Genomic DNA, 17,921 nt, shown 5'->3' with positions numbered 1-17,921 from the left:
TAACTTCCGGTTAGGCCTCTACCAGATTACGAAGAGCCCTGAGCGCCTTGCTGCGAAGCTTGGACTTCATCCTGTAGGCACCAGGGATCCCGTTTCAGGCAGTGAAGCACTTACTCAAATTTTCAGGTGGGACCGATCGCTTCAGCAGCTTCGTGGAGGGGGAATGAGCGTGGGGCGCTGGGCTTCCCCTCGTAAGCTGAAGGCTATTGGCTTGCGGGGCAGGCAACCCGGCCAGGCTCAAGCCTGCTTTTCCCCGCCTGAACACGGAAGCGACCGGCTGCCCGACAGCTGCTAGCGTTCAGTCGCAAAGGAGGGGCGTGCGGTAGGTGGCGGGCACGAGAAAGCAGGGAGGACAACCTGCTTAGTTCACCCTGCCCGACGCCGGCTGGCTGAACAGCAGGCAGGGAAGCTGAGCACGTCGACCAGGCCCACGCGGCCCCAGAGCCGGGCTCCCCGGCACAGCAGCACGGTTGAGGCCCGTCCAGCCTCCAACACCAGGCATCCCGAGCAGCCCTCGCCTGGCCTGCGCCCCAGTCCCGGAGGCCCCGGCGCACGGGGCTCCGGCCGGGCGAGGATAGGCCCAGGGCACCAGGAAGCGACCATGGCCGCAGGTCGCCAGCCCCTCCCGCCCGTCGGGCAGTCGCCCTGGGCCGGGCCGCCTCACCTCGAGCGGGCGGCGGGGTCGTCGGCGTCTCGGCGGCTGCGCTGACCCTCTCCAGACTGCGGACAGGGTCGCCGCCGCCACCGCCGCCGCCATCCTCGGGCGTCAGCGTCCTGACGTCATCACAGCGCGCGCTTTACGCCAAAACAAACCCAGGCCGCCCCTGGGGCGGTGACGGGGCGGACTCCGGAGGGCCCGGCCACGCGTTCAGCGCCCTCGCAGCGTGGCCTGCCCATCGACGCCTTCGGGGCGGAGACTTTCTCTGTCTCCGGGGTGAGTCGAAGTCACCCTCCAAGTAGCTGAGCCTTGGGCCCGGGGCGGGAGCGCGGGAGGTCGGGAGAAGGTGTCAGATTTCTGGGTAGGGCGGCCGGACGCCCCGTAGTGCGAAGTTGGGGACGTAGTGTGTTTCGACAGAGGTTTCTGGAAGTGCCCCTGGAACTCTGCAAAGGATCGATTTAAATTTTATTAACAAATCAGTTTTTGAAACTGCAATTAAAATAATTCAGGGACTCAGACGTTAAATTTGGCCTTCCTCACAGTGGAGTTGCAAATGGTTAACCTGAGGATCTGTGAAAGTGAAGTTAGTCTTGGGCTAACTTCGGAGTAACGGGGTTTTTTTAAGATTTTTTTTTTTTAAAGATTTTATTTATTCACTCATGAGAGACAGAGAGGCAGAGGCACAGGCAGAGGGAGAAGCAGGCTCCTCGTGGAAAGCTCGATGCAGGACTCGATCCCAGGACCCCGGGATCACGACCTGAGCCAAAGACAGATGCTCACTGAGCCACCCAGGTGCCCCTAATTTTTGTTATTGTTGTTATTGAATTTAAGTTTCAATAACAACTTGGGACTGCAAATCAAGTAGATTAAAAAAAAAAAGTTGTTTCCGTTAAGACTTCTCTATATAAGATCAGAATTATCTCCGGACACCTGGGTGGCTCAGCTGTTGAGCATTTCCCTTACGCCCAGGGTGTGATCCTGGAGTCTAGGGATGGAGTCCCACATCCGGCTCCCTGCATGGAGTCTACTCCTCCCTCTGCCTGACTCTGCCTCTCTCTCATGAATTAATAAATAAAGTCTTAAAAAAAATTATCTCACTACTTTACAATAAATCCACATTGCAGGGAGGAAAAGTAGATGCTGGGGGTAATAAGGGCATTGTTAACCTCCTTCCATCTACCTCATTTCAGTCTGTTCATTTGTTAAAATATTATTTACTACATACATCAAATGGTCTTAAATTGACTATATAAGCTAATGTTATGCTTTAAACCTAAAAGTAAGGGATCCCTGGGTGGCGCAGCGGTTTGGCGCCTGCCTTTGGCACAGGGCGCAATCCTGGAGACCCGGGATCAAATCCCACGTTGGGCTCCCGGTGCATGGAGCCTGCTTCTCCCTCTGCCTGTGTCTCTGCCTCTCTCTCTGTGTGACTATCATAAATAAAAATAAATAAACCTAAAAATAAATACCAATAAAACATCATGGTCTGTTTTATGTAGCAGAGTTTCATAAAAGATTTTATTAAAAAAAAAAAAAAAAACCTTTAAGAATCACTCCTCCCCCACCTCCAAAAAAAAAAAAAATCACTTCCAAAAGTCTAGTGTGATGATTAAGGGCATGAACTTTGGGGTCAAACAAACCTGGGATCATATCCCAAGTTCTGACACTTTCACAGCTGTGTAACCTTAGGCAAGACATCTCCCCTCAAGCCTCATTTTTCTTATGTTTTATGGGAGTCTAATCCTGACCCCACAGAGTTGTTGTGAAGGATAAAAGCAGTATGGAATTCTAGGGTTGGTGGGGCTTAGAAATCCACACAACACCCCAATTTTACAGACACTCAGCAAATTAATCCAACAAGTATCTATTAAGTCCAGCTACTGGCAGCTGCTGGTCTGGGTTCTGGTAAAAAAAACACAAGGCCCTGAGATGAAGAGGTAGGTTGATACAAAGGGACTGAGTTCAGGACATATGGCCCCCAGGCTGTCCCCTAAGCAATAAGGTATTCCATGTCTACAGAGATGTAAATGTGAGACACACCATCACCATTACGCTCTGGCCTGGGCAGATGTGTCCAGGGCCCAGTCTGGCAATCAGCCCACCCCTCTCCTCCAGCTCTGGGATAAAACATACAAAGCTCTTAAGCCCCTGGCCAGAAAGCAGATCTGTCCCCACCCCCATGCACACATTACAAGTCACTAGATTCCAGGGAAGAGCAGGGACTTAGGGTGCAAAAACCAGGGTAAAGTAGGTCACAGCAGGAATATGGTAATCCCCCTGATGGCTGGTCAAAACAGTTGGGCCTCTGCTCCTGGAAGCAGGCTGCTCCTGGCCACCCACCAAGAGTGGCTCTGAGAAGACTTTCAGGGTCTGGATTCCCAGCATCATCCTTCCCAAAATATGCCCAGGCCAGGTAAGGGGGCTGCCCCAAATGACACATCCTCCATGCTGAGGACTGATGCTCCAGTCTGATCTCTTACTAATTCTAACACTTCCTATGCTGGGCTTAAGAGATTGTCTTTGATTCCACACACTTCTGCAAGGGTACTCTTTATACCCAACCCCTAAGTTGGGTGCTAGAGACATACAGAGGGGCATTGCGGAGTCCACAGTGCAGAATTCTGACCCGGACCCAGACAGTAACAAGCCTGTGTTATCAGTACTGAGACAGAAGACAACCGGGGAGCTGTATGGACCTGTAGGAAGCTTCTGATTCAGGTTCAAAGTCAGGATTAGGAAGGTGATACTGAACAAGAACAGGAGTTCACCAGGAGGATATGGGGAAGGGCATTCTGAGTACAGATAATAAATATACAAAGAACCAAGGAGATAAAAGCCTGGTCTTTCCTTCTGGAAAATTCTGGTGGTCAAAGTGGAGCAGACGTGAGAGGGATTTTCTTCTGAACTTTCTCCTTCAGGTGATGTGAGATGGATAACTAACTGGTTGGGAGATAGAAGTGAAGATAAAGGTACAGGTGAATGAGGCAGAGGAGCAAAGGTAAGGCAGAGAGAGCTGATTGAGTATCTGAGCTAACTGGAATGGGAAGGGGCTTGGGAAGAATGGATAAAGTAGGGCTTCTATACACGAGGATGAAAGTCTCTGGAGGCACCTGTCACCTACCAAACAAAGGTCACTTAAGGCACCTGCCCCCCAGCATGGGCTTTAGTGTAAATCTAGTCTGCCAAACTCTAGATTCCTACACTGATTTCCTTGGGCTTCTCTTGTAAAGCCCTCTCCAACTCAGCCCCATCTCTCTTCCACTACCTGCAAGTCTCACAGACCGACCTCCTCTATCACCCCTGTCACATGCCTTCCCCAAAGCCTCTCCTGATGCCAAGGACTTGTATGTCCATCCTGCTCCAAGCTCAGACAGAGGGGAGTCTCAGGAGGGGACTGAATCAACTATGGGCGGAGCTGGCTTATGCTGCCCCATAGAGTAAAGCAGAGGGAGTGAGAGCAGAGCACCACCCAAGTCATGGGGTGGTGGCTTGGAGTAAGGTCCTAGAGGCGGAGGCAGAAGACCGATTGAGAGAGGGTCTCACCCTCTCTGAGGACTCCTTCCCTCAGGGTTCTGCCACACAGATTCTTGCTTTTCTCCACCAGGATGAACAGGGTCTCCTTACACACCACACCCTCATTCCATGCTTCCAGCAAGTCTTCTGGGATTGCAGCTGCAGGTGACCTCAGGGACTTGAATATAGACCCCAACAGGGATTCTCCACCTTCTGGAAGAGGCTCCCCTCAGGTAGACCAGGACCCCAGAAAGGGAGAGGACAGAGCGCTTAATCTGTTTTGCAGGCTAAGGTGGTAGTTAGCAGAGCTGGCAGGAACGTGGAGGCTGGAACGAACATGGGGATGGGGGTGAACTGGCTTGAGGGGTGAGGGGGCGGTACACTTCTCCCCCTCACAGGGCCCACAGGGGTCAGAATAGGAGGAGCAGGCAGGGGTAGAAATGTCAGCCCCGGGGGAGGGGAGCAGAGGAAGGCTGTGCATCCACCAGAGCTCCTGGAACCTACACACAATGGAAAACTCTGCACAGCCAGCGCTTGGAAATGAGTGTCTGTAAGTAGAGAGACGGAGTCCCCTGTGGTGGCCACAGCCCCGCCCTTCCAGTCATGGGGATTAGCTTCTGGAGGTTCTGCCCCAGCCAAGCAGCGCTCAGGCCAGAAGAAAGGAAGGAGCTTAGTACAAATATAAATACCTTTAATGAAAGCCAAGGGCACTCTGCAGAGCTCCGACAGCAGCCACCAGAGCAGGGTAGGAGGCAGGTGCTGCTATTTCACCAGACTGGCTAGGCCAGAGGGCCTAGGAGGCAGGCGAACGCCAGAGCAGCCGCCAGCAGTGGGGGTGTCGGGGCTGGGGTGGGTGCAGCTGCTCTTGCCTGCAGCGTCTCCTGGTTGGTCTCAGGGCCTGTGCCATGCTCCCTAACACTCACAGGGGTGCTGCACAGAGCATGCAAGTTATCTGGGTGTGGAGCCCGGCGAGCTTCTTGCTGTAGTGACTCCCACACAGCGGCAGCCTCTTCTGGGCAACGCAAAAGGACTCGGGAGGCACAGATGTGGAAGTCATTCCAAGACCTGTTAAAGGCTCAGGGTTAGGGTAATTAGGTGGGGCAAAAAGGCTTTTGTAATAGGAAGGAAAAGGTTCAGGCCTCAAGGGTGGTGGGAGGGATCAGCAGTTAGGCGGCTGTCTTCACATCTGCCCTTACCTGCAGACAGTTTCCAGCTTGCCTCCAAGGCCCATGCTGTCCCCCAAGCGGATGAGACACTCGGCGAAGCCCTGGTATATGGTGTCACAGCCCCCTGTGCCTGGTGCAGCTGCTGCCAGGGGAGATCCAAGGACCAGGGGTGGGGGTGGAGAATAGTTGATAGGATGATCCACCCCGCCTCCACTTCACAGTCAAGCCCCCAGAGCCTTGTTTACCTGAGTGTGCTCTGGGGACGTGACTCAGCGTGAAACAGAGGTACCCAAGGGAACTAAGGGGCACATCTAGGGATCCACCTGCATTGACTCCCCTCTAGACGCAACCTGGACAGGATATGTGGAGGGGGGAGTGTCCCATCCCAAGGGGTTGGCTCTTCCTCTAAGTTTCTAGGACCACAGGTCAGGTGAGGATGGTCCAGGTGAAGGAGTCAGGACACAGAGAAAAGGGGCAGGGTCCAGGGCTACAGGCTCCCTGAGCTATCCTGGAGGCTGGACAAGCTTCGCTAGGCCATCCCACACCATTCCCAAAGACAGGTATTCTCAGTCAGTAGAGCAGGACAGGCAGGGTCAGGATCCAGATCAGACTCAAAGAGAGGGCCTCAGGGGTTCCACGGTAGTCTGGGGGTCCCATGAGAGCCTAAGTCTCCCTTTGCCGGAATGGGCAATGTGGAATTTTAGGGTCCTTCCCTGGTGACTAGGTGTCAGCTCATGCCCATTTTGCATCCTGAAACCACTGGCACTCATTATCCCCTCCCCGGAGCCGTCACACCTCCTCTCCAGCCTGGTTCCCAGGGCTCAGGAAGGCTGTACCTCAGCTCTCACATGCCCTATACCTAGACTGGGAGTGTGCTGCCCAGCCGTTAAGCTGGGTCCAGCACTCCCACACTCACCGAGTGGTAGCAACAGCAGCAACAGCCCCAGCACGGCAGAAGGTCGGGGCAGTGGCTGGCGGTGGTGACAGGAGCAGTATCTGCGCATCATCCCCGCATCATCCCCTGCTGGGAGCCTAGTGCTGGAGCTAGCAGCTTGGAAGCGCAGCCCTTGGGCCCAGCCCCCGTAAGAAAGGATTGTGATTGGATGGGAGCCGGGGGCGGGGCCCAAAGCCAGCTGGTGGCCCCGCCCCAGTACCCAGAGAGGAGGAGGGGAGGGACCCCAGAGAGAAGAGCTGGGCATCCGGGCAGTTGCAGAGCTGACCCTAGGGCCCCTGTCTCAGAGGTGGAGCGGGAATCTGGGAAGGCGGCTGTGCAGATGAGGGTGGGTGTTCAGGCACCTGGGTTAGCCTGGACAGAGCTCCACACAGGAAAAAGAGGAGAGAGAGATCAGAGGCCCTTATCAAAGTCACCCCAAAAGCACACACATACTCCATTTTATTCCAAAAGCATTTAATTGAATTTCTCAATATTTTTCAAAAACAAAAAGATCCAAATTGGAGGTAAAAAGGAACATGGAAAATTCAACTCCAGTGGTGTCACGATCTCAGGGGTCATGCTCCAGGCATAGAAGAACCCAAGAAGGCACAATGCCCACCCTGGGCCCAGCCTGAACCTGCTGGCTACCACAACCTATAGACCACAGCCGTGCTCTCCCCTCACACGCCTCAGAGGTGGGAGCCTGAGCAGGTAAAAGAATAGACATGACCCTGCTTTGGCCTAGGCCTGTCTGCTGGCCTTCAGTGCCTCCCCACCCCTGGGCAAGGCAGGCTTAGCTAAGGGAGGCTAGGGGTTACGAGGCCATGCAGCATGAGGCTGAGACGCCGGGCCACTTTGCCAAGTGAGTTGTGTGGCTCAGCCTGCAGGAACTGGAAGAGCTTCTGGCGCACCTGGGCCATGACGGAGCCCATGTGGTCCCGAGTGATGGGGTCACTGTGGTCCAGGTGCATCACAGCCTCTTCCAAGTAACTGGTGGAAGAAAGGGATGGGATACAGGTGGGCTCCAGCAGATGGAAGCGCCCCCTGGTGGCAATGAGGCCCAAGGGGCTGCAGACAAGGGGGAGGGGGGCTTAAAGCCTGAGATGGGAGGGGAAAAAGGGGATGGGTGGAGAAAATCAGGAAGCAGGGTCAAGCAGGAGTCTGCTTTGAACTGTTCCTCACCTTCACCCAGGCTGTCTCCTGATCCCTGAGTCCACTCACCTGAGCTTGAGGTCAGTTCGAGTACCAAGGTCAGAGGCCAGCTGCTGGATGAGGGAAAGGAGCACAGGCTGGGAGAGTGGGCAGGGTGGCTGCCCAAAAACCTGCCCTGGGTCCACAGTTTCACACACATACAGCACCAGGTTCAGGTCAGCAGCAGTCAGGGCCTAGAGAGAGAACAGTGTTTAGAGCTAATGTCAGAAAGGAATACCTGCTTGTCTGGCTGTGTGGCTGGGATGAGGATGACCAGAGTAGGGTACTGGGAGCTCCAGAGGGGGATGCTCAGGGGCCTAGAGGCAGTAACACAGAGCTGCGTTGTTACTCTAGAAGGGTGGTCATGAAGCAAGGTATGTGGAGGTAGAAAGAAATGGGTCTAGGGTCCAGGCAGAGGGGAAGCCAAAGAGAATCAAAACAGTCTACTGGGGCTGGAGTAAGGTAGAGTATGGTGTGTGGGCCCTGTCAGGGGACACCTGCCCCTTACCTGGACCTAATGGCTGGCGTACCTGCTGGAAGGCCTGATTGAGGTGGCCCTGCTGCAGCAGCTGCAGGATATGGGCTTGCTGGGCCTGGCAGTCGAGGTGGGCAGCAGGGACAGGTGTGCCAGCGGCTGAACGCATGGCCTGCATGATGCTAGACGTGACGGCAGCCTGTTGCTCCTTGAGTGCTACACTCACTTCACCCTTAACAATGCGCTGTACCTGCGCTAAAATTGACTCCTGCAGGCTGCAAAGGGAAGTGAGAGAAATGAAGTAGACAAGAAATCTGGTCTGGCGCTTTCCAAACCCAGCACCTTGCCCAATACCCTGCCCACACACCTGCCCACAGCCACGTGCAGCTGGTGCTGCACCTCAGCTCGAACGCTGCTGGACACAGTGGCTGCCATCTGCTCAGTGGCACCCTGCAGTGTGCTGACCAGGCCCCGCAGCTGGGCCAACACAGGCTCCCGTGCCTCCTGTTCTCGTGCCTTCCGGCTCTTCATGTGACTCTCTAGCTGCTGCAAGTCTGAGAAGTGACCACAGGGGCTATGAGAGGGATGGTAGGGGACAGGGGGACAGCCTCTCGCACCTTGAGGCATATGACTCCACTCACATTCTTGCGTGCCCAGTCGGAAGCTATCATTGATCTGCTGAAACATGGCCTGGCAGCTCTTCTCAAAGGCTGGCAGCACCACACTCTGGAAGGCTTCACGGTAGGCAGCCTGCATTGGCCCCTGTAATGTGTCTGCAGCTGCTCGGGCAATGGCATCTGTCAAGTTCTGGGGGTAGAGGGAGGGCTGAGTTGAAAGGCTAAGCCCAAGCTGGCATGACCAGGCCCACCAACCACTAACCTCCCTCATCTTGGGCCCTACAGAACCTTGGACTTGAGCAGTTTGGAGATATTCTCTTTCATGCTACCCTCCACGGCTGTGAGCTTGGTGGCCACTGAGTTGCTCAGCTGGCCTGCCACTGGCTCCAGACTCCTGGAGACACCTGGGGCAGGACAAGGAGGAACAGGTGGAGTCACGAGAGGCAGCCTGACAGACAGGCTGGCCCACCCAGAAGTCTCCATACAAAACTCACATGGAGGCACCGTCTTCTTGATCTCATCCCGTATGCTGCGCTCTAGCCGCCCAGCTATGGCCGAAGACAGCGCCTGGGACAGCTGTTGCGTCAGCTGCTCCTGCAGCTGCCCACCCCGTTGCTGCCCCTCAGCTAGTGCCCGCTCCAGCCGCCGCTCTGCACTGAAGCTAAGGAAAAGACCTGGGGCAGGTCCCACAGCCCTTCCTGGGCTTCGAACGCTGCTGTCCCTGCCCCTATGCCACACCAGGCCATGACCTCTAAGGATACGCTCCTGCTCGTGCCGTGACTCTAGAGCGCGTTCTACGTGGCCTGTGACAGTGCTCTGCAGGCCTTCGAGCTGGGTGCAAAGACGCTGCAGCAACTCCTCCTGGCTGTGACGCAGCTCCGCCAGCTCGCGCTGCTGTTGCCAAATCAGTGCTAGCCAGTCCTCAGGAGGTTCTGGCCCCTGCCAAGAGCACCAACAGTCAGGTGACATCTACCTCAGACATCGCCAACACGCCAGACCAGGGAATGGCTCCGCACTCTTCCCCATCCTCACAGGGAGGAGCCCCAGAATCAGAAAGGCGGTTACTTCACTAACCTGGTGCTCCATGAGCCGGGACCCCACGGCCAAATCCCTGCCATGGACAAGCAGCACTTCAGGCCATGTCAGCTGGGGTAGCCTGGGGACCGCCCCTCTCCCTGGCCACAGGACCCTACCCCCTACCCGTCATCTTTCTTGCCCTTTCTCTTAAGCTTGGGTGAGGCTCGAGGAGAACCCTTGGTCTTCCAGTCCTTGGCCGGTAGCCGGGGAGTGGGAACTTTGGTGCCAAAGCCCCCTGCAGCAGAGGCAAGGCTAGCCACCTCATCATCATGGTCACTGTAGGAAGGGAAGGGACAAAGATCAACACCTACCCACTGGCTGGCCCTCCCTCACGAGAACAGTGGAGGGTGGCACCTACCTTTGCTCAGCACTGGCATCCTGGCTGTCATGTTGCTGCAGCAGATGATAAGGTGGTCGGTGGAAGGCCAGGCTCTTGTGCTTCTCCTGGAGACCGTTCCTGGGACTGAAGGACAGGCCAACTCAACAGCAGTGACTCTATCTGAAACCCCCACCACCAGCACACTTTCCCCACCCAGGTTCCTCACCTCTCCGCCAGGCTGCTGCAGGTCTCACGAGTAATGTCTGGTGCCGTAGGCCAGACCTGATTGTCAGGGGCTGTGGCCTCCTGGGTCAATGCTGCCTCCAAAAGGGAAGGGGTACTATGCCGATCCCCATCCCCAGGGCCTCCATCCAGGCCAAGCTGGGAGCCAAGTTCGGGCCCTGGCCGGGGCCGTGGGGACAGCAGGTGTAGTGCTGAGGCAGCTGAGGCCATACTGTCTGGTTCAAGGCCCTCAGGGGCAGAGGAGACAAAACCACGGGACAGGGCCTCAGATGCAATCTCAGGGATGTCCTGGGACAGGGCAGTGGAAGCTGAGGATATAACATCAGGGGAACGGGTACGGCTAGGAGAAGCCTGGGGTAGCCCCAGGGGCTCCACTTCTTGCAGCTCCAGTGATAATGCAGAGGCAGCAGTAGGTACCTGGGGTGGAGCAAAGATGGGACTTAGGTCATGGGATGTGGGGATGGGAGAGATAGAGATGAGGCCTGATGTCTGTAGAGATGGGTCAGTGGAGAAGGGGGATCCAGGTCAAAAATCCCACAAACCAGGAGGATAGGAGGCGGGGATGGACCCAGGCTGAGAAGCTGCCCTCCAGGGAACAGGGGAGGCTGGGACCACCTCAGGGAAAGACTTCACGTGCTCTGAGAGGAAACTGCCACCAAGCTTCCCACTATCACATACCTGCCACCCTGCACTTCATACACACCCACACACACACCTGCCCAGGTACTTTGGGAGTCAGTTTGTCAGCTGGACCTGGAAGTAGGCTGGGCAATAGGCTGCGTGGGCTTGCTTGTAGGCTGCTACTGCCGCTCATTGTCAGACTACCATCCAGCTGCAGCTTGGGGCTCAAGGTCAGCTCCTCAGGCGGCCTGGTGACAGGAAGGCTGAGGTATAACAGCCAGAGCCCAGCATCACCTGGCACCAGCCCCTGCCATCCCCCAACTCTGACCCTCACTTCACCTGGGCAAGGAGGGGTCCACAGCTGAGGTACTGCTCATGGCAGACACGGCTGTGAGAGAGGAGGAGCTGGAGCTGGAGCTGGAGCTGCTACTGCTGCTGCTGGGAGAAGCAGCGATCTGGGGAGACGCAGGGGATCAGGGCTGTGGCCTGCCGGTGGAGCATTCCTGGGTACCCCCTGCCCTCAGCCCCACACTCCTCTCCCAGCACACCTGCTGCAGGGAGGTGCTAGGTGTCATGAAGGCGTCAGGTGTCATCAGCTTGGGCTTGGTCTCATTGCTCAGACTGAGGAAGTCAGCAGGTGCAGGCAACTCCACAATGCGTCGGAGGTCAGGCTGGGAGCCCTGGGGAGCTGACCCCAGGCCCTCAGAGCCCAGTTCAGGCCGAGACTCTCCAAATGCTGTGGGGAAAGCTGCCACTTGAGTCAGATCTCTGACCCCGGTCAGTCTAACCTGCCTCTCTCTCTTACACGACACTCACCAAAGTCCTCATGGGTGGTGTGGGTGGGGAGCGGGGCCACCACATCAGGGTTCGACTGTGGCTGGAAACGGATCTGCACATCCTGCAAAGCCCTATAGGCAGAGAAGGCTGAGAATAAGAGAGAGCTCATGGAGGCCAGTATTAGTGGGCGGGGAGCAGTACAGACAAGGCACAGGTCAGACTCCCCAACATACTCACTTAGTATGTACACAAAAGAGTTTGATGAGCACACCAGCTGCAGACTCCATGGCACCAGCTCCGTGGGTCCCATCTACAAAGACAGTGTGAGCGACTAAGCCCTGGCCCTCCATACCTCCACGTTTCCCTACATACCCTGAGAGCAACTCACCAGCCCCTAGGCTGTCATTCTCCTCCTCGGCAGGCAGCACCTCAGTGTGCCGCAGCCGGCAGCGACTCACAACCTGGATACCGAAGCTCAGCACAGGATGGGTGAGCAGGAACTCAGAGATGGAGCTGAAGCAGGCACGGCCCTCCTCCTGGTTCTGCAGCAGCTCCATCACGTAGAGAACCTGCACAGATAGTGCACTCATAGCTGGGCTCAGAGGCCACGAGTGCTGTGGAGGGTGCCCAACACCCCTGCCTCCCTGACGATACCAGCTCTGCCTGGGGTGCCCCACTAGAGCCTACCTTCCGTTGCACATCACTGAGAATAAGGTATTCTGCCGAGAGGTCCAGGCAAACCTTGAGGCTGGGGGGCACACTCACTGAGCTGAAGATATCTGGGGAGAACCTGTGGGGCCGGGGAGGCGGGATTAATGAGACAAAGGGTGGAAAGAACCCACAGCTATAAGCCGGCTGCTCCTGCGTAGCCTCTACCTACCGAATGGTCTGCAGGCAGGTCCAGGACACTGTGCACCACATCTTCAGTTCCCGATTCTGGTCAGCGCCAGTAATAAGGAACCTCCAGAAAGGGACTCTGCAGAGAGGCACTGAATAGCTGGCTGGGCCCCCTACTACAGAACCAAGGTCCAGCCCACCACCCACCTGCCTGCCCACTCACTCACTCAGGATCCTGTTTCTTGTGGTTATCACAGAACAAGAGGCAGGAAAGGGACCGCCCATCATGAGGCTTCCATTCATGCAGACACCTGCAAGGAGGCAGATGAGGTGCCTGGGTGAATGATCTGGTCCTTGTCTTAGGGGAGGGGGTGTCTCAGTCCCTCAGGCCCTGCCTTACCTTGGCTCATCCTGCCCCTCAATGTAGATCTGCCAAAACTTGACAAAGCCATCATGGCTTGCAGTAGCCAGGACAGTCCCATCAGGTGAGAGGGCCCCTTCACTTAGGCACTGGAAGAACCCAAAGAGCCTTGCTTTGCCACCTGACTAGTGGTGGGAGCAAGCCCTCCTCAGGTGAGGATGGTAGCAAGCTGAGCTGGGCCACAGTAGATGTGGACGTCTGTATCAAAGACTCACTAAGTGGGGGGGCTGTACAGAAGACCAGACCCCCAGGGTCCAGGCATATTAGGTGTGCACTCCGCAGGTAAGGGTCACTTGGGCAGAGTGCCAGTAAAGCTGCAGAGAAGAGAGGAGGAACACAAAGAAGGGAAGGCAGGGAGGAGGCTTACAGTGCTGTGGCCTTTCACCACGATGAAGCCTTGCTTGATTTGGCTGACAAGCACAGGCCAAGTGCTGTGGTTGGAGCGGAGCATGTCCAGATCCCACACCTCAGCCTGGAGGGTACAAAGTGAGTGTTCAGTCCATGCCCACCGCATGGCTGCTCTGTCCCCTTTTCTCCTCCTATACCGGTTCCCTCACCCGATCCTCATGCAACAAGGCCACTGTTGGGCTGCCCTCCTCACAGCAGTCCTCATTCTCCTCAGGGATGAAGGGGCACCAGATGATCCTGCGGAAGTGGTTCAGTGGCGTGCCCTCTGGCTGCTGGATATGGACCAAGATCTCTTCTCTGAGCGCGGTGTTAAGGGCTAAACAGGTGGATGATGAGATCTGTCTAGTAGCCCCACCCACCTTTCTTCAGTCCCCCATCCCACCCCAGGGAAAGGATACTGAATTTTGCCATTAACCAGAGCCAAGCGCCACACAAACAGGTTGCCCGCCTCATCCAGGCAGGCCAGCTGTGAGGAATTGAGGTGTGCAAAGGCCAGATCAGCCACACTGCCTGTGAAGCCCTTGAGCAGGGTCCGCTCTGAAGTGCTGACACTGATTACCCGCACCATCGCCGAGCCATTGTTGGCAGCTGAAATCAGAAAAGCAGTAGACCATAAGGAAGCATCCAGGCCCAGGCACCAACAAAGAAGCCTTGCCCTTGCCACTACCATTCGCAAGCTCAGCTTTCCCACGCAGCTTCCCAAGGCCTGTTAGAGATGGGGGCAGCAGAGACAAGCCTTCTATTGTACCCTACAGGCTGAGTGGGCTGAGTAGCCCGACACTGGATCTGCATTTCTGGAGTTTCTAGCAGAAAACCTCCCTCTCTCTTGCCCCTACTCACCCCGAATGGCATAGGCCAAAAAGGAGTTGGACACAGCAATCAGGTTGCCATAGTAGTATTTCTGCTCCCAGTCATACTTGGCCACAGGCTGGATTTTCACCTGAGAAAAAAGAGTAAAGAAGGCTGTAGAAGCTGAGGGCTAGGGTAGCTTTGCCCAAGCCCAGTTGGTCCTCAGTATCTCTGGGGACAGGAAAGGCCACATGTGTAAGCCCAGCTACCCATTCACAACTCTTGGGGCCAGATTCCCATAGAGATTTGGCAGCTAACCCTGGCTTCCTGAGACTGAGGCACACTACCTGTCAAGGTGGTCCTCATAGTAACTGGCAGCATGGAATAGGGGAGGGAGAGGCTGAATGTGCCCACATCTACCATGTATGCCCCAAAATCATGGTGCCCACCTTGTTGCTGCCCCGTGCTTTGCTTGAGATGCTAGAGTCACTGCTGGCCACAATCTCCACCTCCTTGGCCAAAATCCCGATGCATGTAGAGCTGTCATCTCCTGTGAGGCAGCTGGGGGAGGGGTGCACAAGCTTGACTCCTAGTCCCCGAAAAGTCTCAATGGGCAGGGTTGAGAGGGGAAGAGAACACAACTACTCTGGTGAAGATGTCAAGTCCCAGATGCTCAGCTCTGCCTGGTCCACTGGTCCCCACACCCACAGCTCCCTTTCCTCACCTTCCTCCTTGGTAATGGGCCTATTTCCACTCTAAAATGGAAGCCCAAACTTTGGATCCAGGCCAAGCTCTTAGCTTGTCCTTGAGCCTCATCCTAACACAAATATAATGTGATTAAGTGCACCACCCCAAAGACCCCAATACCATCATTGCCATTTCCCAGACACTCACATGACCTGCTTTTCCTGAAGGTTAATAGGTGGCATGGCCCGGAGACCAGGCTTGTTTGTTGAAGTACCATCACCTGAGCAGAGGGGGTCTGGGACAAGAAGCCCATTGAGATCCCCATTGTAGGCATTAGATGACCGCTGGCTCTCTGCACTGGGACCTGGGGATAGAAAGGTCTACTCTGATGAGGCTGTTCCACCTGCCCATTGGCCTTTCCTCTTGCCGAACTTCATTCAAAAGCCATGAGGTGCTCTGGGAACATTCAACTGAGGGAGCCATGTCTGAGGGGAGGAGGACTCTTGGTTCATCTTTTGTTCCATCAACACTGATAGTTATCCCAATGCCTGCCAGGACCAAAGACATGCATGTGGCTCTTCTGCCTGAGGGAGGAGTAAAGCCATCAAGAATCCCATGCAGCCAATTAATATTTAGGCCTGGGTCAGTACAAAGGGACTCTGTACTCAAGAGAAGGCATGGAAAGGGTCAGGACAGACTTCATAAAGGAGGTACATCAGAGCCAGTAAGGCTGGCACACACAAGTATAGGAAAGATGGAGGGAAGACAAGCCATAGAGGTCTCAGATATGAAGCTTAGGTGCTTAAATTTTCCCTGTAGCGCAGAGAGCCACACAGAGTTTTAAATGGAAAGGTGACATGGTCTGCTATGGCCAAAAGAATGACTGCTCTAAAGCAGCATGTAGGATATAATTTAAGAACCTAGACCAAGATAGTGGTAGATGATATAGAAAGGAAGATGGGCTTCTAAGGCATGAAAGAACACTGATAAGATGTGGGAATAAGAAAGAAAGAAACCTGCCCCTCAAAGAAATGGTTCAGAAGAAGCCACCTTGGGCAGGTAAACTCAGAAGGAATGGACACAAAGGGGTTGGACAAAGTGGAGAGCAACTCTAGGATAGGGTGTGTAGTCAGGAAAGGAAGGATTTCAGTTGTTTGCCACTGGCTATTTCAAGCACCCTTATAGGCTCAGATACCACCCTAAAACTCCCAGATGACAAGGAGACTAGGCCCCCACACTGGCATCTAACATGGTCCTCCAGTGCCTCCAGAGGAGACAAGCAAGAGCTAATTGGTAAATGGGGCAATTAAATACCAATCAATACGTAAGATATTAAGTGGAAAGCCTCCAAGCCACTTCACTTGGATCAGAGCCACTTTAGCTGCTCAGGAGTAAGCTGGCCACTTTCCTTCCAAGGTAGGCTACCATAAGGACAAAGAAACAAGCTGCAAAATATTGGCCATGCCAGCGTCTACCAAATCTTTGTGCAGTCTAGTCTGCCCAGTGCTGATGACCATGACAGGTCCAAGCCAACCAAGCTCACGAGTAAACCGAGCACACACTCCAGGTTTGGGGCAAAGTACTTAGTGGTTTCACGCAGCAGATGGATTTTCCTAAGGGGACCAGGGGTAGCTAAACCCACCCAGTGTGAGCACCAATGCCTGCTTCTAAAAGCAGCCAGTTTGGGCCTCCCAGCAAGTTTAAGAACAGAGTCTGAAGAAACACCAATTCTCAGCTGTGGCCCCTGCACACCCCACACCACCATCACCATCCAGTCTTTCAACCACTGCTTTTCACAGGTCCCTAAACCTACCAGGAAACTTTGGCAGTGCTTTCATACATGCTATTTCTTCTTTGTAGAATGCCATTCCTGACACTGAATCACCTGGTCATATCATACTATTAACACCTAGCCTAAACACTGTCTTCTCAGATCTGTTCTCAGGCACTATCCAGCCCTAACCTCCTACCCTGTCTTCATCACAGTACCAAAATACGCCCCCACCCCCACCCCCAATGACAACAGCATTAGTTCTCTAAGTCCTGGGAGCTCTTTAAGGGTAGGAGCAACTCTGAGGTTATCACTGCAAGTCAAGTTTAAATGAATGGAAATAAACTAGGGCTTGCAGATGTTTGTAGCCTAATTCAATCAGGGCCATGCAATCTGTGATTTGCTTTAATCTCAGAAAGGACACATCCTGGGGCTGGTCACCTGTCTCCTAAGAATCAGTTTTAGAACAGCAGGCCTGGAGTCTATTCCAGAGTGAAGGGCAAGTTGCAGAGGGTGACCAGTGGTTCCTCAGCAAAATGCTTAGGTCTAGACCCAAAACTAGCATACAGAGCCCTGATCAGGCCTCTGAACTACATGGCACCATGATACGGATCGAGCCCTAGGAACGCTTCTACCTTGGGGCCAGGACACCAAGGGGGCCCTGCGGATTCAGAGAAGGAACCTCACCTTCAGCAGAGACGCTGAAGGGCGAGGCAGAACGGCCCGGCCCCGGGATAGGAAGGGATCTGCACCCTTGCGGGGCACGCTCAGGAATTTACGGCTCCAACCCTCGTCTTGCCTCACCAGCCAGGAAGATGCGGCACGGGTCCTGAGGGACCTGCGGACACTGAGGACGGCCCAGGCCCGCGCCGCCCTAAGGCCCGCTCGCCGAAGGCCCACCCCCGCTGTCCCGGCTCACCCCCCGCGGGCCGGTCCAGCTTGAGGATGTCCCGCAGGTGCTGCGTGGCGTCCTCGATGTCGATGCTCGCGCAGGAGGAGGCCATGGGCCCAGCCGCGGGCGCCTCTCCCGCGCCGCGTTCGTTTCGCCGCCGCCGCGCACAGTGCAGCCGCGCACAGCCCTGCCGGGACCAGACGGCAGGACACGGGTCGCTAGATTCGGCCCGCCCGCTGCCCGCAAACCGCCGCCCGCGCCGCGTCCCTGTACCCCACCAGCCCCACCAACCGCCTCCACTTCCGGCCCGCCGGAGCTCCGGCTCCCGGAACCTAAGCAGTACGGAGAAGAAAGGTTCCGGGCTGGGGGCGGAAGCTTCGCCCCTCCGGGACCCCTAGGTCAGTGGGCGTTCCTCAGGGCAATTGGGCGCGTATAGGACCGCCGAAAACCCTATTCAGCTCAGGACATCCTGTCCAGCCTGTGTTCATTCCCAGAACACGGAAACATGATAGGCCTGGAACTGGA

General features: G+C 55.4%; 3 protein-coding genes across 9 annotated transcripts in view; all 3 read right to left on the bottom strand.

Moving 5' to 3' along the window:
• Window positions 1-801, bottom strand: part of PSKH1 (protein serine kinase H1) — a 28,781-nt gene extending 27,980 nt beyond the window's left edge. For 2 of the 3 annotated variants that reach the window (XM_077887891.1, XM_077887905.1), the window contains exon 1: window positions 665-801. The gene's annotated coding sequence lies outside the window, so the exon portion shown is untranslated. Of the gene's footprint in view, window positions 1-114; window positions 376-664 lie in introns of those variants that run through there. The other variant, XM_077887902.1, reaches the window with a different exon arrangement.
• Window positions 802-2,139: 1,338 nt separating this feature from the next.
• Window positions 2,140-6,588, bottom strand: NRN1L (neuritin 1 like). 3 transcript variants are annotated; one of them, XR_013374577.1, is made up of 4 exons: window positions 6,254-6,588; window positions 5,368-5,479; window positions 4,861-5,236; window positions 2,140-4,497 (listed from the first exon to the last, which is right to left on the bottom strand). XR_013374577.1 is itself a non-coding variant. In XM_077887986.1 (3 exons), the coding sequence occupies exons 1-3, from the start codon at window positions 6,534-6,536 to the stop codon at window positions 4,951-4,953; spliced, it is 681 nt and encodes a 226-aa protein (XP_077744112.1). In that variant the 5' UTR covers window positions 6,537-6,588; the 3' UTR covers window positions 4,842-4,950. The 3 variants fall into 3 exon arrangements, 2 of the variants coding, with proteins under 2 accessions (XP_077744112.1, XP_077744116.1); XM_077887986.1 differs by lacking the exon at window positions 2,140-4,497 and having other exon boundaries at window positions 4,842-5,236; XM_077887990.1 differs by lacking the exon at window positions 2,140-4,497 and having other exon boundaries at window positions 4,842-5,236; window positions 5,368-5,476.
• A 140-nt stretch (window positions 6,589-6,728) lies between these two features.
• EDC4 (enhancer of mRNA decapping 4) lies at window positions 6,729-17,670 on the bottom strand. Of its 3 annotated transcripts, none has more exons than XM_077887398.1 (29): window positions 17,424-17,669; window positions 14,941-15,097; window positions 14,496-14,607; window positions 14,098-14,197; window positions 13,656-13,845; window positions 13,407-13,554; window positions 13,217-13,321; window positions 12,829-12,938; window positions 12,656-12,739; window positions 12,472-12,567; window positions 12,279-12,381; window positions 11,980-12,160; window positions 11,829-11,901; window positions 11,631-11,722; window positions 11,363-11,550; window positions 11,154-11,269; window positions 10,909-11,062; window positions 10,177-10,610; window positions 9,990-10,094; window positions 9,755-9,907; window positions 9,629-9,665; window positions 9,316-9,493; window positions 9,049-9,204; window positions 8,843-8,958; window positions 8,579-8,744; window positions 8,305-8,491; window positions 7,993-8,212; window positions 7,493-7,656; window positions 6,729-7,261 (listed from the first exon to the last, which is right to left on the bottom strand). In XM_077887398.1, the coding sequence occupies exons 1-29, from the start codon at window positions 17,506-17,508 to the stop codon at window positions 7,069-7,071; spliced, it is 4,203 nt and encodes a 1,400-aa protein (XP_077743524.1). In that variant the 5' UTR covers window positions 17,509-17,669; the 3' UTR covers window positions 6,729-7,068. The 3 variants fall into 3 exon arrangements, with proteins under 3 accessions (XP_077743524.1, XP_077743535.1, XP_077743517.1); XM_077887409.1 differs by lacking the exon at window positions 17,424-17,669 and adding an exon at window positions 17,192-17,326 and having other exon boundaries at window positions 11,363-11,562; XM_077887391.1 differs by having other exon boundaries at window positions 9,049-9,493; window positions 17,424-17,670.
• Between the last annotated feature and the right edge of the window lie 251 nt (window positions 17,671-17,921).

Source organism: Canis aureus, chromosome 3 (assembly GCF_053574225.1).
Source record: "Canis aureus isolate CA01 chromosome 3, VMU_Caureus_v.1.0, whole genome shotgun sequence".
Lineage (NCBI taxonomy): Eukaryota > Metazoa > Chordata > Mammalia > Carnivora > Canidae > Canis > Canis aureus.
This window is presented reverse-complemented; position numbering and strand designations above follow the sequence as displayed.

What these genes read in the sequence shown, in the direction of transcription:
- NRN1L (XM_077887986.1), bottom strand. Translation starts at nt 6,536, where the DNA reads ATGCCCAGCTCTTCTCTCTGGGGTCCCTCCCCTCCTCCTCTCTGGGTA. An exon ending in GCTGCTGTTGCTACCACTCG is followed by an intron (nt 5,480 to 6,253) that starts GTGAGTGTGGGA and finishes CTCCCCTGGCAG; the next exon opens with CAGCTGCACCAGGCACAGGG. An exon ending in AAGCTGGAAACTGTCTGCAG is followed by an intron (nt 5,237 to 5,367) that starts GTAAGGGCAGAT and finishes AGCCTTTAACAG; the next exon opens with GTCTTGGAATGACTTCCACA.
- EDC4 (XM_077887391.1), bottom strand. Translation starts at nt 17,508, where the DNA reads ATGGCCTCCTCCTGCGCGAGCATCGACATCGAGGACGCCACGCAGCAC. An exon ending in GCTGGACCGGCCCGCGGGGG is followed by an intron (nt 15,098 to 17,423) that starts GTGAGCCGGGAC and finishes TTCTATCCCCAG; the next exon opens with GTCCCAGTGCAGAGAGCCAG. An exon ending in AAGCACGGGGCAGCAACAAG is followed by an intron (nt 14,198 to 14,495) that starts GTGGGCACCATG and finishes CTTTTTTCTCAG; the next exon opens with GTGAAAATCCAGCCTGTGGC.